Genomic DNA, 18,806 nt, shown 5'->3' on the forward strand with positions numbered 1-18,806 from the left:
ACCATCACTTCTACTCTATTTATTTGTCCTTATTTTCTCTAATAATTGAGCTTTTTAACATCCATCTATCTTTTCATTATCTAAACTAATTATTGATTTTTATTCTATATATTCTTTAACTATTATTTTTTAATATATATTAAATACTTATCCATAATTAATTAAGGTATTGTTTTGGTATTAAAATAAATTATAATTATGGTCATGTTCGTACGTACTGTAGAAGCCTTTAAACAGATTTTCCACACTCGCCATATTTTCCTTTTGAACGGTTACTATCCATGTTCGAACATTTATATTATTTTGGACAACTTCTTCCGTATCAAAACCAATTGATCGAATGAGATATAAATCAGTTGAACAAAATCTCATTTCCGTTTGAACACTCTAATAAATCGTTTAGATGATAAGCGAGTTTCCCTCCAAATTTATGAACTTATCTTGCCAATTTTTCGTTTGGTCGTAACTAATATCCTTTCGAATGTTTATTTCCTTTATGATCGAATGTTTTAGTACACATTCGAACGGTAATTTTATTGGGAACGTAATTTTTCATCCCTAAATATTCCTGATTACGCTCAAACTATTATGCGGTGGTATAGTATAGTTGAGGGTGTCAATCCACAAGAAGTCGGAAAAAACACTACAAGATGCAAGTTTAAGGAAAAGATTAAATGACAATAAGACAAGAATATGAAAATTCTTCCTAAAGCACATAATTAAAATAAGATTAAGGCACAGATAAAAGGTAAATAAAGTTTTAGGATTCCATCAACCGAATCCAATACTCTGACTTTTTCAACCCAAACTATATACACAATTAAGAATTATAGCACCAAATTCCTAATTGAATGATATGACAGTATATTCATCGTCTTTCTCAAATTTAATTCTGCAACTTATTCTCCCTTTACAAATCACAGTTTTCATATATAAAAATGAATATCAGATCTAAAAATAACACTATGTTCACAAACAATTGTGTAGCAAACGATCACATCAATGACATAAAAAATAATTGTTTAAGTCACAAGCATATATTCATAATCCTATATCTTAACAAAATCAAACCAAGGTAATAGGGTGGCAGATTGGTTAGCCAAGTCTGGAGCTTCAAGCGCAAAATTGGCTTATTTTAATAATTGTAATATGCCACGAATTCTTCAAGAATTGCTCCGTTTGGATTTTTTAGTCCTTCCTTCGTTACGATGTTAGGTCTAGTTTTTTTTTTTTTCTATAGTTTTTTTTATTTTTTATTTTCTAGGCTTGTAATAGAAAAGTTTTTTTGGCTGCAACTTCCTTGGGTTTCTTCTTGGGCCTTGTTTTTGTTTCCACGGTATTCATCCGCTATAAGTGAGGGTTTTATTTCAATAAAGATGGGAGGAGGGTCTCTATTAGACATGTGACCTTCCGCTCTTTAAAAAAAAAAACAAAACAAAACAATAAAAATCAAATCAAATCATAGCAAAATTTAATATAATTGTCTCAAACTTATAAAAATTCAAAATAAATAGAGAATTCAATTCTAGAATCTTAAACAATAAAACTTAATCTATGAATTGAAATAAAGTGAAAATATTTTTACCGATCAATTTTTACCCTATGCTTTATCTAAGATTTAGTTCTTTGTAGAAGAACTAAAAAATAAAAATTATATTTTTCTCTTTTTCAATACTGTGCTGTCCCTCTATGCCATCCTCCAAAAAATTATTATATTTGAAAAAAGTGCTACCCTTTGAAGAGTCTTCCCACGTTGAGAGTCATTGTTGAAGGGTCCTATCCATTGGTTTGAAAAACTTCCTTACATTTTGAAATTGAAGAGTCCTAATTCATCCACCAATCTACCAACCCAATATCCATAATCTTCAAAAATCCTCCTCCAATTTAAATCTCGGCCTTTAAAATCTAGATATTGTCAATGGCTTTGCATCTTTCTTTAATGGGCTATAGCTCTCATTTGACTGGGTTGTGACGGTCTTTTCTTTTATAGATTCTGAAATTAAACATAAAAATGAGTTTAGGAGTATCTCAAAGTAAATAGAAACTAAATTCAAGAATACAAATTAATTCCTATGATTTATATTCACATTTTAACATTCTAGTCTAATAAGTAGGTATTTAAAGTGCAGTACTTTCATACACTCATGATTCATCAATTCCTTTCGAACATAATATTGATTGTTCGAATAGTAAATGACTTTTGTTAGTATTTATGGACGAAATTTAAAATTTGACCCAAAAAGAAGTTTTTTATTGCAGTGATAATATCATCACCAGACAGACCGAACATCATCAAATTTGATCGAGGAATTTCTAGGGTTCTCAATCATGCAACTATATTCCATGCTTGTAATTATACTTTTTTTTCCTTCGTTCTAGTAACTGGGATCATGTAACTAGGCTTGGAAACCATGCATTTAATTTGTACGCAATTTAAAATAATAATGTAGATCCTTGGCTACCTGAAAATGACTTTGGCTTATATATACCCAGGCATGCATGCATGCAAGGTCGACGTTTTAGTGCAGTACAGACAACCCTAATTATAAAAGTTGAGAACCTGCATGCTGCATCCATGCATCACGCCTATTAAGCGTACTCTTTAGTATTCCTTTTATTTTTAAGAAAAGGAGGGCAGCACCTCCGTTTATTCATAAATACCCTCACTAGAGGCTGAGGAATGACCTTGATTACAACTTTACCCCTAATAAAACAATGCTCTCCGGCCCAAAAAACAAAGATTACCACCGAATATAAAGGATAATAAACCATCTATCCATGCGGAAAAAACCACGAAATCTTCCCGAATCAAAACCACTTCCTAAAAACTCAACGACCCGATCATGAACACCCTCTTTTGCTAGAAAATCAACAATCATATTAGCCTCTCTAAAAATATGACAAACTCGAACATTAAGAGAACCAATAAGACACCTTGCTTCTTCCCAAAATTCTACAAATACCAATAATTACAAGAACCCGAAGTAAACCATCTTACAATGACACTTGAATCAAATTCAACAAAAATGTTCCTTAGGCCTAAGTGTTTACACAGCCTCAAACCTTCTACGAACACAAGACATTTAGCCACTGTGTTGGTAGAATGGCCATAAGAATGAGCAAATCCAGCCACCACATTGCCATGATCATCTCGGATAATAGCTCCTCTGCTCGAATCTCCCAGATTTCCGCTAGACCCACCATCAACATTTAATTTGTAACAACCTACAGCAGGCCCAGAACAAGCCACCAAAATCAGCGACTTCCATACCACCGCAACTAATGGACAGTTTAACGTCCTCAACATCTCTCCTTCAATTGGTCCCAGCTTTGTAAATTTCTTCATAGAGCTAGACGTTAGCACCACAAAATTCTTCTCCATACGCACAATACCCCTCTAATCAAACGGCATGTCTTCCATCCGGGAACCACAACGACCTATCCAAAATGATCAAGAAATAAAAATTGGAATAATACCTCAGATCCATCCCACTTGAGAAGAGGATGATGCACGAAGCCACCAACAGTTCATGATCACCCTTTTCCAGTTTCGATTATAAGGTAAAGTAACCCCCATCAGATCAGCAAAATAACCCCACACAAGTCTACGCCCAACTCCATCACACAAGACATGATCCAGAGTCTCAACACAAGGTACCTCACAATAGTTACATTTAGAAGCCATTTGAACCCCAAAGCATCGGACCACATCGTCCACAGGAATAGCCATACGCCAAGCACGCCAACAAAGGAAGGACATTTTCTTTGGGACCACTTTCTACCATAGCCATTTCTTCCATAAACACACTCTCACGCCCTCGAATTACATTCCAAGTTGATTTAGTGCTAAACAAACCATCAATCAAGCCTTTCCGGATTAATTTATCTCGCCCCTCACATAACCGAATAGAAGAATTTGCAACCTGTTCAGCTTGATCCAATGTTACCTGAAACTTCATCATATCCCACCCTAAGGAATTCCACAAATCCCAAACTTGAAGCCCAGGTTCCAATATATGATCCTGTTTATATGCCAAAATACCATTTCCCAATCAATTATCAAACCAAAAACTAACCATTCCTTCATGAATCAGCCACCCAATATTCTGCAAAACAATTGGCAAAACACGCATAATACTTTTCCAAAACCGTGAGCCTTTATCAGTCACCATAACCATTGCCAAATGTGAAGATCCCACATATTTTTGTTTAAAACAATTCGACCATAGAGAATCACCAGAAATCAATTTCCAAGCAAATTTCATCAATAAAGACTTTTGGACCTCCGAAAGATCCCGAATACCCAGCCCACCCTCCTCCACTGGTAAACAAATATTTCTCCACGAAACCGATTACGCCTCTTTCACTCATCACTAGATCCCAATTTGAAACTAGAAAAAATTGATTGAATGCCCTTAAGCACCCCTTTCGGCAAATACATAACTGACATCAAGTGAATCGGCATGCTATTTAAGACATGCTTTATCAATACTATTTTCCCACCAAAAGACAATAACCTACTCTTCCATCCCGCTAGCTTTTTTGAATTGAATCTTGGCCATGAAAAAATCAAACATGTGAATTGTAGCTCTACCCACATGCAAAGGCACCCCCAAGTAAGAGCTCGACCATTCACCCTCCACAAATCCCTTTCTACTGATCAAGAATCTGCTCCGGAAGGCAAGTCTTGTAGTCTGACCTAGCGGGACGACGCTGATCGCCATAGAGAAACCCTAGCGTTGCCCCAATCCCAAGAGAAAATTAGAAGTACGCCACGTCAGCCCCTTTCTTAAGCACCTATAGTCTAGGAGATCCACACCAATTAAGCGTAAGTTGTCCACCATATATATATGACCCATTTTGGCGAAATCCAAAATGCCGACCCCTTTAATTATTATAGTTAGCGACATACTTCACATATTTCTTTGCACAGCATGAACAACATGAGACTGAAAAGAAAAACCAAACTAGCTTTCTTGGTGTTTAAGAGATTAGATCAAGAAAATGAGCCAAATGTGTCATGTGTGTATTTATATATATACATATATATATATATATAACATGTCAAAATTAAGATCTCCTTTTGTCTAGATAAAGACAAGCTTTAATAATAATTTGTAAACGAAAATTGTAAACACTGCTAATTTTTCTCACGGTGATTTTGCACTCCAAACTACTACATGATACTGATCATTTTTTTAATTTTTTTTCTCTCAAATTAGTATGTATAATCCTCAATTTGCAGTACTAGTCTAAACTTCATTTTTTTTACAACTTGTACCATCTAAACTTCATTATTATGATTTTGATCAAGACTGATATTTGTTCGGGTTCTGTCACGTCTTTTTTTGCGATCTAAATCAAATCTAAATGACGATACAAATTACCAATTTGGGATGTAAATTGAATACAATTTGATAGTTAATCATTCGAGCTTGAGTTGCAAACAAAAAGAGTAGGTAAGTAGTGGAAGTAGAACTTAATTAGTTAGGGAATGCAAAATAAAACTTCTCGTTTAATTAAATTAGGATGGTGAGCATTCTGCATGGACAAGTACGTACTACTATATATATCATGTGTGTGTGTTTGTGTGTCATGATCTGTTCAAACTGAAAAACTATTAAGAAGTCACTACAAGGGGAATCACCTTTACCGACGATTCACTTTCGCTGGCAAAACCAACAAAATCGCGACCTTTCACCTATACCAGCGATTTATAAATCGCTGGCAATTCGCCGGTATTAAAGTCCTACTTTTGATCTACTCCAACTGAAGCCAAAAATCACTGGCAATTTTTTTTTTCCCAGCGATTTAGTACTGTCGCTAAAAGAGAAACAATCGCCGGAAATATAATTTCCCAACGATTTTATAAAATTGCCATAATTGACTAAATAGCTTTGAAATAACAATTGCGGCGATAAAAATGCGCTAGTATAGATCTATACCAGCGATTTTAAATCGCTGGGATCTATTCCAACGGCTTAATTAAATCGATGGGAAAAATTTTTGTTGCGAATAGTATTCATCGCAAATGTCCTAAAATGCCGCTAAAAAGTATTTCTGGCGCTATATGATCACCGCAAAATAAATTTTAGTGTACAAAAATATATTTGCGGCGAATTTTGATCGCCGGAAAAGATATTTCAGAAAATTAAAAAAAAAATAAAATTCCTGCTCATGAAGAGTCTTATTCTTGTAGCGTACAAAGATTTGTACAAAGAAGATGTACTAACAAAACAAAGAAGACGTACAAAGATTTGAGCATAGTAAGAAATTTTTCATTCTCTGAAATCTGTTCTTCAGAAGCACTAGATCCTTGCCATCCAATACCTTCAACAGTACCATCTTCTAAATCATTCTGAATATCTGCCAACCTGTGGTTAATACTCTCCTCATAATTACTTTCAGATTGTTCACTAGGTTTATCTAGAACGTCCTGTGCATTGTTTGCTTGAGATTGATTGTTTCTGTTGCCATTAATTTCATTGTCATATGAGGTATCAGATTGGCTGCAGCTTACTTGACCACATACAGAAGTGTCCAATCTAGAGCAAATTTCTTCCCTGATTCCAAGAAACGGCTTCTATAGTGTTATTGAAAAGAAGTAAAACAACCATCCCTACTAAATAATTGGAAATATATACATTTAACAAGCAAAAAATTCTCAGCACAATTCGGCATAAAGTCGCACAGTAACAATAGGATCCAGTAAAGACAACAGTCATAAGATATACAGAATGTAATGACTCTGTATAAGATCATTGTTGACTTAAGATCAAAATCAAAATGGACTGGAAGGTAAACCAAGACACATATAGTATGAGAACAATCACTACAATAGTCCTTGGCAAGTGATAACATATAACTAAATGATATCTGAAAATATGTTAACAGTTACTCATTACACATATACTTTTGCCTTAGAAAAAGCAGAAACAAGAATTAACAGTTTGTATGGGAAAGGAACCTGCAGCATGTGCCTAAAATATGCACTACATAAAATTTAATGATTCTATTTTTACAGGGGAACTTTCAAATGAATTTATGAAAGATAGATACTTTATACTTCACACACATAACTTGGATTAATTTGATTACCACCCTAAACACAAGGAATAAAGGAAAGAAGTCAGGCAAATGCTTTTCTAGATAAACTCCTCTCCTGTGCAAGTGAAGCGTCATAAACTCACGTTTGATTTTTTTTTTTTTCGGTAATCAAGAAATTTTATTCATAAGAATAGGCAAAAGCCTAAGTACACAGGGAGAAACTCATGTTTGATTTTAAGAGAGAGTTTGTACAGAACCTAGCATGATTATCTTCCAGAGGTCATCAAAAAAAGATTGATAGTGGTTTACGCTCTTAAGGCAAGGATTAAAGGGCAGTGCCACTAAGCTGGATGCGAATGTTAACACCTGATCAACAACTAAATTATAAACAAATTTCTAGAGCTAGTACCTGCATGGAATTTGCATCCTGGTGTGTAAACAAGAATATTATCAATATAAACTTCTAGCAGTCTGCAACCATTTTTTTAATGTTTCAACAGAAGTTAACATTGACACAATATAGTAGCAAAAACACAATATATCACATAAAAACAACTGACCGAGCTCTTTGATATGATCATGGTATAAAGAAGTGGTACCTCAGACCAGATACAGTATGTCTTTGTCTCAACAAACCTAGCTCAGTTTCTGCCAGGGAAGCGGGTCTCTCATTCTCTACCAATTGATCATTTCGCAAAAACCTACCTCTAAGTAACGACTACAAAAAATTAATCAAATGGTTGCGTTACATTTTGTATGCAAATTTTCCAATGCTGTAAATTCCAGCATCACAAAAGTAATATAACAGAATTGCACCATAAACAAGCAAAGGAACAGAAAGGTTAAATGCAACTCTATAACAATGAACAAACCTCAATGCAAACTAGCCTTTTGCAAGCATCAACAAATCAAGTTGGCCCACTAATATGACAAAAGAAAAACTTAAAAATAGAAATTATCCATGATCTTCTAATAACTAAGATATTGGTAAATATAGTTGTGCTTTTGTTTTATGAATACATGAAATACACATCAATATCCATCAAAGAAACATAGATTAATATGTCCTTCAGCAATATCACATTGAACAGATTTTTTCTATTGGTAATATCATATTAAACAGAAATATCCACATCATGGATTAATATTTCCCTCAAAGATGTTAACATTTAAATTTGAGATTCACAGCAACAACTAATACTTCAATTCACGCCCCCCCCCCCCTCCACCAGAAACTGCAGAGCCATTAAGGACTGATTCAAAGGCAACTCATTTGACAAGAACAGTACACATTTAATTGCATTTTCCTTGTGAATATTACAAATTACATAGAAAATTTTCTCTGTTCTCAATAATGGCAAACCTACAATTTTGAAAAGGCAATAGCTATTTGGGTTTAATAGTAAAGAACAGTACCTTTCTCTTATGCAAAGTACAATACATAATTTAAGGAAGTATTTTTAAGTCACCAAAGTTAAAAGAGAAAATTGAAGTTTAGTTAATACAAAGGAAACAAAGCAAAAGTTTATTTTTACTTATAAGAAAACCTATAAAATTAACAGCTAATGACCACAAGTAGCAAACATCACCAATTGTTTAATGTACTTTGAACTCTAACAGGTGGGTTTAAACCTATTTATAGATCCTTCTTTCCTTATGATTTTCCACTCAAATACACAAGATGTGAGAAATGGAAGGTGAAACTCACTACCCAAATTCTAGACAGCAGCAGAAATTCAAGAAAACCCCACAATTGACCATTGCATGCTATATTGGACCATTGCATGCTATGCTCATTGTCAATTGACATCACACAGTCACACTTTCTTTTATGATAGCTTCAAATCTGCATGGCTTGGACCAAATCATTGTATAAAATCAACAAAATTAACCAAATCAGTGTATAAGAGCAACAAAATTCAACCAAATCAGTGTATAACATCAAAAAAATTAACCAAATCAGTGTATGCATAACAACAACAAAATTCAACCAAATTAGTGTATGCATAACAACAACAAAATTAACCAAATCAGTGTATAACTTTCAATGAGGAAACCAGGGATCCTTACAGGGCTCGGTTAGAGATCCAGAGGACTCGGTGAGAGAGAGAGAGAGAGGCTCGAAAGGGGTGAGGGAGATGGAGCTGCAGTCTTCTAGGGTTTCGGGGACTGAAGGGACTGGGTGGGGGGAATTCGCAGAGAAGGAAGAGTGAGGGTAGGGGGCTTCGGGCTTCACAGAGAAGGGAGAGTGAGGGTGGGGGGCTTCGGGCTTCGTCTGGGTGAGTGAAGATTGAGGGCTTCGGTGGTCTTCGTCTAGGAGGGGCTGCGCAGAGCAGGGAAACTGGGTGGGGTTCGATCTTCGTCTAGGTGAGTGAGGATTGAGGGCCTCTGTGGTCTTCGCCTGGGAGAGGCTGCGCAGAGAAGGGAGAGTTTCGTTGGGCTTCGTCTGCGTCTAGGAGGGGCTGCGCAGAGAAGGGATGGCTTCGATTTCGTCTGGGAGGTACTTGTACTTGTGAGTGAGGATTGAGGAGTGGCTGTCGAGGTGAGGTGGCGGAGGCGTGGTGGGGCGTTGTGCACGGTGGCGTGGGTTGAGGGAGAAGAGGGATTGGGATTTGGGAAGGCAGAGCGGGAGAGGGAAAGAAATGAGGGAAAATGGTAAGGCAGGTTGTTTAAATTTAATTTCACTTTTTCGGCGATTTTGCTTCACCGCTAATAGTATATAATTTATTAGATATGCTCTTGCGGCAAAAATACGGTGAATATTTTCGTCGCAAACAGTATCTGTTATTCAATTAGCAATGAGATTAAAATCACTCCAAAAAGTAAGAGTAATTTTTTCCCATCAACTGAAAAATTCGATAAGAAAAGCAAGCAGCAACTTAGAAACCGTTGGAAATAATGTTTATTGGTGGTATTTTTGTTGCAACGATATTAAAATCGTTGGCATAGGCCTAAATTTTCTAGAAGACTATTTCCAGCGTTTTTTATTCGTCGCAAAACTAGTTATTATTTGCGGCGATTAAAAATCGCCGCAAAAGATCAAATAGTCGCCGCAAATGAATAAACAGTAATTACAACATCAGATTTCGTATACATTACTTTAAATTTCAGCGACGATAATAAAATCGCCGCAAATAAGGCTTAATTGCAGCGATTTTTTTTACAACGATAGTAAAATCGCTGGAAAATGCATTATTTCTTGTAGTGAGTGTGGTAGCTAGCTAGCTATGTATAAACATCATGGCCATCCAATATTGGCAAGCTAGCTAGCTAGCTAGCTAGTACGTTCGCGCATGAGTTGGAGTTTAATTTCTCTCGAATTAACTCGGTCGCCATGATAGTGAAGATCGATAATATTTTATATATATATATATAATATCATCTAATGCCATCGTGTTTAATTATTGTCATTTAATTACCACAAGGTCCCTAATATAATATACATTCAATTAGTGGAGATAATTTGCTAGCTAGTCCTATATATTTCGAAAATAGTTTGCATGTATTTATGATTAATTAACAATATTTTGCCGACTGAAAACGGATAATTCTCACAGTAGTGATGATCATGATGATGACCTAATAAATATATATATATATATTCATGAAACAGTTTATGGAAATTTTGCATTCAAATCTCAAATATTTCATGATCATTATAATAAATAAACCAAACATAATTAATATTGTACGTCTCTAAAAAACTTACATTATCCGCACCATGTGACCTGAAAAAATTATAAATATATAGCAGCTTAATTTATATACTTCTAACGTACAGCTAGCCACAATATATCAATCAATCAATTATATATATCTTACTATAAGATCAATTAATTTGATCATGAATAATTATATCAAGCTATAAGAAGTACTGTAGGACGTTAATTCTATCAAAGGATCCTCTCCTCCAACTTTTGTTGATCGAAAGTAGAAACGATCCTTTGTTAGAATATCGAAATATAATTCCCATCGCTCAGTCCTTGCAACTCGAACCAGCGGTACTACTGAGATCAGAGAAAGTACTGTATGGGGAGTGAAGGGACATCGTGTGCGGTGAAATAACGTACGTACATCATGTACACTCATATATTGCATCTTTTGAAGGAGAAGCTAAGCTGAAGCTTGTGGTTTCGCAAACGTTTAGTACTGCTGTCTAGCTAGTATTTAATCTGACCGGCAACCTGCACCTTTTAATTTCCTCCAGCTTTTTCTTGACGAACAAATGCATGGAGTCTTTTGAGTGCAACTTCTACTGTGTGATCATCCATATTTGCAAAGCAAACCCTAAACCAACCGGGCTCTGTGCAATGGAAAGAAGAGCCTGGGGAAACATTGAGCTTCACCTCGTTGATGATTACGCGCCACAGCACAATCTCAGCCTCTGCTGTTTGCTCTTTAAGGAGCAGGCGCAAATCCATCCAAACAAAAAGGCCAGCATTGCTTTTTAAGCATGTAATCCCCGCCTGCTCAAGTCCCTTTATGAACATTTCATGCCTCTTCGCGAGCCTCCTCGAACTCTCCTCGAGAAAGTTCCCAACAAACTCCTCGTCCAAAAGCATTGAAGCAAGCAGATGTTGAGTTTGAGAAGAAACCAATCCAAAGCTTGACATTTTGCGGCCACAGCTCACCACTGCATCATTGTAGGAGTAAACTATGCCCACCCTAAAGCCGGGGAGGCCCATGTCCTTGGAGAGGCTATAAACAATGTGAATGAGATCACGGTTGCATATTTCAGATCCCATCTCTTCTATGATCTCAGAAACGCTTATGAAACTTGGAGATTTGAAGACTGTGGCTGCATATATTTCGTCGCAAACTAAATGGATGTTCTTTTCATTCACAAAGCTCACCAGGCTTGTTAATGTCTCTCTGTCTAAAAGGGTTCCCAAAGGGTTTGATGGATTTGCCAGGAGCAAGCCCTTTATCTTGATGTTGTCTTCAATGGCCTTCTCGTATGCTGCTTCTAATGCTGCTTTTGTTATCAGGAAACCATTGGAGCTATCACAGTCAACAGGAAGAATCTGCACCCCAGTTCGCCACCCCATGTCTCGGTCAAATCTGCAACCAAAAAAGAATTGTACGGTGATCAGTAAAATTCATTAAAAAGATGAAACGTTACATTTAGCTTAAGCTTCAAAAGAATTAAATTAAGCCATCTAGATCTAATAATTAATTATCAACATTTACTGCAAGAGAAGTATTATATAATATATTTAGAACATCATGATCATCAGCTTATAAAAGTGCTCTTTTTTGACGACCCACCGACGTGCTATATATTCTTGTATCTATGTCCAATATTCTTTTTGCTGTCCAAATAAGAAACAAAACAAACCGCATTTAAGTTTAGACTTTTTTAGACAATATGGAATGTTGAGGACATGATGACGTACGATGGGTGGAAATTGTCTAAAAATCCAGCTAAGGTAGTTGATTTCATGAATTCTCGTACTGTGATTGCCTTCCTCATCATGTAGGCTTAGAGAAATTTAGTCCAACATCAATTTTAGGTCAACAGCTAGGGTTGAATAAATTAATTAGTTATTATATAGATAAGTGTAAAAGATTATATATAATATATGTGATTTACTTGATCATCATGTACTGTTCTAGTTATAATGACTAATATTAGAGTACTAGCTAGCTAGATATATGATTGACCTACGTACGAGGTTATTGAATCAAACCATGCAATATTGTTTCTGAGTTCCAAATATATAGCAAATTGTCATGTGATGAAACATTTAACATGCAGATTGTAATGAACATGCATATATATATATATATATATATATATGTACATTAATTGAACGCCCTTCTTGTCAGCAAATTAATTGTGTGATGAAAACAAATTTGAACCAAAAACCTTAATTTGGTGCAAAACGGGCCATAATCAAGATCAATTGACCACCTAGCCTCGATTGACAAGGCATATGCAAAATCCCAGTTTGTAATTTATACGTTCAGATCAATATATATATACCACTTGCTCAAGACCATGATCACTTAGATACTTTCGAATTTGAATTCTTCTTACAACTCTTTCAGTTGTATAAGGGCCGGAAACAATGAGCCATAGAGACGAAGCCATGATTATGTATGTAACAAAAATTAAGATGATCACTTAAAAGCATGCATGAGTATATAGAAAGTTTCAAGCTTGAACGTAAAATAAAAAATAAAAAACATTTAGCATGCCAATTGATCTCAATAAAGATAATTAATCATCGTGTTCCTTCTCAATATAGACTGGCAAATAATTTACGCAAAATCCATTATTTATTTTGTTTCAAAATTTTTATCTTAACAATATTAAAAGCAGAAAACGTTTGTTCGATTTATTTTTATTTCGAAACTTAGGATTCGTTTGGTTACGCAGTTCAGATGAGATGTTTTGTTAAAATTTGAATAAAATATTGTTATAATATAATTTTTTAGTATTATTTTTATTTTGAGGTTTAAAAAAATTGAATTGTTATTATATTTTGTGTGGAAGTTTAGAAAAATTGTAATAATGAGATAGTTTTATGTATCCAAACCGAGCCTTAGTCTTAACAATGTTTATGATATAAAGTTTTTGGTTTGTTTATATTGTTCAACTGAAGTTTTTAAAATAAAAGGCAAAAAAAATTACTTATGAAAAGTCATATTATGATATTCAAAACTAATTTAAAAGTACGTAAAACATAATAAATCAAATTAAAAAAAATTGAATTTACATGATGAATCAATAAGCATATATATGATTTATGGAGAATAAAACTCATTTGGGATTCAGAACATTCACATCTAATACTTTTTTATTACAAAAATCTCTTTATTCGTTTTTCGATAGGTTAAGATCAGTCTACAAATTTCTTTAAAAAAGTTTTATTAAAAAATCTTAAAAGTTTTTAAAAAGTTGGAAACCAAGAGATAAAAGAAGCATGTCTTCCACTACTTCTCATATATAGAGGAACCATTGCAATGAACTTTCAGTGTTACACGATTTCTATGAAATCTGAAGCCATCATTAGTATCATATCTCATTGTGTACTGTGTGTGTGTATTAAATTAGTAACTGATATATAGAGTAAAGGAAAAAAATTATATATATATATAGTAGTAGTTTTTTCCCTCTATATATCAAAAACCACGAACACCTTTTTTCTGTTTTTGGACTTAACAATGAAAATGAAACATGAAATCAGTGCAAGAGAGATCAGATCGAGATGTCCTTACGCTGGATAATAAGGTGAGGGTACAAGAAAAGCATCGCCAGGATCAGCCAAACAGAACATGATTAGCTCGTTAGCTCCTGTAGCTCCACCGCTCATGACTATGCGGTCTGGATCAAACTTAACCCTACCACCTCTTACTCTCCCCATAAAGCTCGCCAAGGCCTGAAATTAAGCAGTAAAAATACATGCATGCATGCATGCACACGTCTTATTTTGAAGTTCCATTAATGCTGCTAGCTAGAATTACTACAAAGTTAAGGAATAAGTTTATATATACTTGTCTAAACTCCGGCAAGCCATGGTAATCCTGAAAAATGGCAATATTCTTGAACTCGTCGACTCCTTCAGCTGTGCAGATAGAAGCCTTGGGATTTTTCTTAATCCACTCCTCAATCAAATCAAAGCATATCTGGAACAATATCAAAACGAATTAATTAATAATAAAAACATTCAGTTTGTTTACACTACTTTGAATGAAATAAAAGTAACAAATGGGCGTAGCTTGATGCCAAATTAAACCTGATTTTCTGCAAGACCCATCTGGATGACTCCATTCTTCTTTTTTATGGGGTGATAAGGGTTCTCCTCATATGCTTTCCATCCATCGAAGTAAGGAGAGTTCTCTCCATGTCGCTCATTGGTTGCGATACTAGACAAAAGCTGGCCGGGATTCTTACTCAACTCCATTTTCAGTGTTTTTCCAGAAGCTTAGTACTCCGGAATGGTAGTAACTAGTACGTGCTGAATCGTCTACCTATATATTTAGAGAGAGAGAGAGAGAGAGAGAGAGAGAGAGAGAGAGAGAGAGAGAGAGCAGTGGTAGCTAGCTGTGAGAAACGAACGGAGAGAATATGTGGGTATTTATATATAATAGGCAGTCTGCAGAGGAGTTAATGTATAAATTTGAAATCATCAAGAGAGGGAACGATCGAAAAGAGAAAAGTCATCTTCAAATTATGCTTGGACACCTGAAAATCCCCTTATAACACAGTGTTGGCTTGATTTGGTCAAAATCATGGCTTGCGTGACGTTCCTAATGATCATATCAAGTTCTAATCCCACGTGCTCGATCGGTCTTCAGATACAACCTGAGCCAAACTACCATTTCCCCTTCCATGTGTGCGTGGCCGCCACATACAGCACTGTCTTGTGCCAAATCCTTATGTCGTCAAAGCTCATGTTTCACGGACGGCTAGGTTTGGCAGCCAATTGTATCTCAACTTCTCTCAAACACTCAATATTATTATTATTTATTTTATTATTATTTTTTACATATTTTTTATTATTATTTTTTACATATTTTTTATTATTTTTATTTTATTTTATTTATTTTTTATTATTATTTAATATTCTATTATTATTTTTTTATTACTATTTACAAATATTTTCAATACTTCAATACTTCCTAAATATTCTTACTCAAATTTAGCCGCATGGGCCCCACATACAGCACTGTCTTTGCCAAATCCTTACGTCGTCAAAGCTCATGTTTCACTGGCTCCGACTATGGCTACCAAATTTGAGAAAAGAGATGCTAAGGCTTTGGTTGGATACATAGTCTACATTAGATGAAATGAGATGAACTGTCTTATTAAAAGTTAAATAAAATATTATTATAATATTAATTTTTAATATTATTATTATTTTAAGATTTAAAAATTTATTAAAATATTATTTATTATATTTTATGTAAAAATTTAAAAAAATTATAATGATTATATAAGATGAGATGAAATGAGATGGTTTGATTTTATATAACCAACTCAGCCCTTAAATCAACCGATAAAGTGTCCCGAGGATTGGATTTGTCCCGATGCAAAAAAAATACAATTTTTTTTTTTTACTTCATGATTAAAGAAGTGTTTTTTAATAATTTTGTAAATTTTTATCTTTTTTTAAAATATTTAATAATATAAAAAATGAATGAAAAAATAAATAAAAACGAATAAAAACAAGTACTCGTGCTACATCCTCTGCTGATCAATTGAGAAATGATATTTTCAAAATTTTACTGTGTAAGTTTCGCCTATTCTTTAAAAAAAAAAAAAATAGGTAAATATAAAATGCGAATATCCGGATCTCCTAGAGGTCCCAACCTTTGTTCTATGGTATATTTTATTATTTTCTTGAGTCTTGATTACTTGCAAGTTGTATCAGCTCAGCAGTACTTGTTCTATGCTATATTTTTAAAATACTAGTACTTTTTCATCGTGGTGGGATCCACTTCAATGGCATATATGTTAATAAGGACGATGCCTCTCCCAGCTATCACCAGAGCGAGAGGCAGCATAATTGATTTTTTTTTTTTTTTACAAGTATTTTTTAATATTTTTAAAATAAATTAAAATATTATTAAAAAATATTTCCTTAAACACTAAATAAAAATAAAAATAAAAAAATTCAAACAATAATACCGAGCGGTAAAAACCGATAGTAAGAGTATCATTTTCCTTAAAAGATTACAGAAAAGCAAGGCACTACAACCATCGCTGGAGCTACTGCTAGTTATTTTGGTGTGTTTTTTTTTTTTGCTTTTTTTATATGTGTTTTTTTTACACTTTTTAATTTTTTTTAAATTGACAATATTAATAAAAAATACTTCCTTAATCACGAAATAAAAAACAAAAAAAAAAATGCGAGCGGGATCAGCTGGGAGTAGTGGGACTAGCTTTATTCTTCATGTTAATCATGAGTGCATCAAAAAGTAGACTTGCTACTAGATCTTAGTACTATTTTCTTGTCTAATACTGATTTTAGTCATGTTATGGGATTTTTTGTTTGAGATATCCAATTCATTCCCCTCTCTTGCTATGTTTCATCAATATGAATACTAGTAGAAAAATGTTTATTCTAAGAGTAATTCTATATAATACAATTGTGAAATGTCTAAGCGTTGTGCAATCGTTTTGAAAAAGAATGGAATCTACTATTCAAAAATTATTTTTTTTTCCATGTAGGTCTCCTATTTATTTACTTTTTTCAAAGAGTTTGCACGGCATTTATGCACTCCACGACTGCAAATATCATTCATTTATTTTAAATGAGAAATTTGCAACCAAAATGACTCATTTGTGATGAAAATAACTTCTTTCTTTTTTTTTGTGACCAAAATTTTGATCTAAAATAAACATTTTTCTTATATAGTACTCATGTACATAGTGGTTAGCCGCGGGTTTGGTAATTTTGTTGTTCTAAACAAGGAAGTAGTTATAATCCATATAAAGAAGCCAATTTATGTTTTACTATAGTACGCATGAAGTTTCCAAATTATAAGCAAAACGTGATCCACGCTTTGAAAGATCAATGAGAAAAATATAGGTTTTTGGTGCTGACTTTTGGGGTGTGCTAGCTAAATATAACCGCAAACATTTTGGAAATTGATGCATGCATGACGTAGGGCCGGCCAGTAACCACGTACTTACAATTCTGTCTTCAAGATTTCTACGCGTGCATGCAGGTTGTCAGCTAGCCCAGCAGCTCATGATCAGTACGTATAAAATGATCATCAGGTATTTTATTTATTTATTTTTAAAATATTTTGCTAAATGTAAACATTTAAATGTTGTTTGAGAATGATCGATCCTTCAAACGTTTTGAGACTGTAAAATAATTATATATTTGCCAAATTTTGTAATATTCACATTTTTTTAATAAGATATTCAATAGATAAAATGGCCAATATTCCATTTATGTTAAGAGCATTCACATCCCATTTTTCATAAAATTTTCTATAATTTAGTTAAAAAATACATTTCTTAAAATTGTTTCCTAAATTCTACTCATCTTTCAAAAACATCTTACATATCATTCCTAAATTGTTTCCATTTATGTTCATCACGCGCCATCGGAGAGCCTTTTTCCGACGCCACGCTCGGCTCCTCTGGACTCCTCGACTCCGGGATTTCCAAGATTGACTGCTGACTTTCCTCCCAGAGTGACCAGTGAGATGCACGTGCCACTGCCGACTTTATGTATACTGTTCACTCGTTTTGTTGTCCAGTTTTTATTTTTCTATTTTGTCGTTCAGTTTGTTTGTTTTTTACCCGAGTGTGATGTTGAGCTTTGGATCGGACGCAATCCGGAGCAAGAGCTGTTCGAGAGAGGCGGAAGATGTTACGGCCGGTGGTCGTACGACCAGTGCTCGTGCGTAGGTGCTACCTACGCAATGGAGGCTGTGTGTTTGTGCGTGAAGCTAGGTGCTCGTGTCGTCGAGATTCGACTTGCCGATGCTTGCGGTAGGCGTGACGTCCGGGTTCACGCCATTGCTTGTGGATTTGTAGTTTGGCTATGTGTTTTTATTTGTAGTTTATTTGTTGTTATTTTAGTTAGTATTATAATAGAAATATGCTGTTGGATTTAATATCCATAGCAGTATACCGTACTCTTCCTCCTTGCGAGGACAGAGGGGGTCGTGTAGTTCTGTTCTTACAGAACGCTTTCTCTATTTGGAGAGAATTCTTAGAAGTTAAGACAATGTCCGCCACAAAGGAATTTGTGTGTGGGGAAGCCCCAGAGCTGATGCGTAGTTTGACTTGT

At 34.5% G+C, this 18,806-nt stretch overlaps 1 protein-coding gene across 1 annotated transcript; it reads right to left on the reverse strand.

Annotated features, from left to right (window-relative positions):
* Window positions 1-11,240: 11,240 nt before the first annotated feature.
* LOC108998101 (1-aminocyclopropane-1-carboxylate synthase 1-like) lies at window positions 11,241-14,957 on the reverse strand. Its single transcript, XM_018974547.2, has 4 exons — window positions 14,790-14,957; window positions 14,548-14,679; window positions 14,272-14,432; window positions 11,241-12,108 (listed from the first exon to the last, which is right to left on the reverse strand). Exons 1-4 carry the CDS (start codon window positions 14,955-14,957, stop codon window positions 11,241-11,243), a joined length of 1,329 nt encoding a protein of 442 aa, XP_018830092.1.
* Between the last annotated feature and the right edge of the window lie 3,849 nt (window positions 14,958-18,806).

Source organism: Juglans regia, chromosome 12 (genome assembly GCF_001411555.2).
Source record: "Juglans regia cultivar Chandler chromosome 12, Walnut 2.0, whole genome shotgun sequence".
NCBI lineage: Eukaryota > Viridiplantae > Streptophyta > Magnoliopsida > Fagales > Juglandaceae > Juglans > Juglans regia.

Coding starts and splice junctions, on each gene's coding strand:
- LOC108998101 (XM_018974547.2), bottom strand. CDS start 14,957: ATGGAGTTGAGTAAGAATCCCGGCCAGCTTTTGTCTAGTATCGCAACC. Junction 14,433..14,547: donor GCTTGCCGGAGTTTAGACAA/GTATATATAAAC, acceptor GCTTAATTTCAG/GCCTTGGCGAGCTTTATGGG. Junction 12,109..14,271: donor CCCTCACCTTATTATCCAGC/GTAAGGACATCT, acceptor TTTTGGTTGCAG/ATTTGACCGAGACATGGGGT.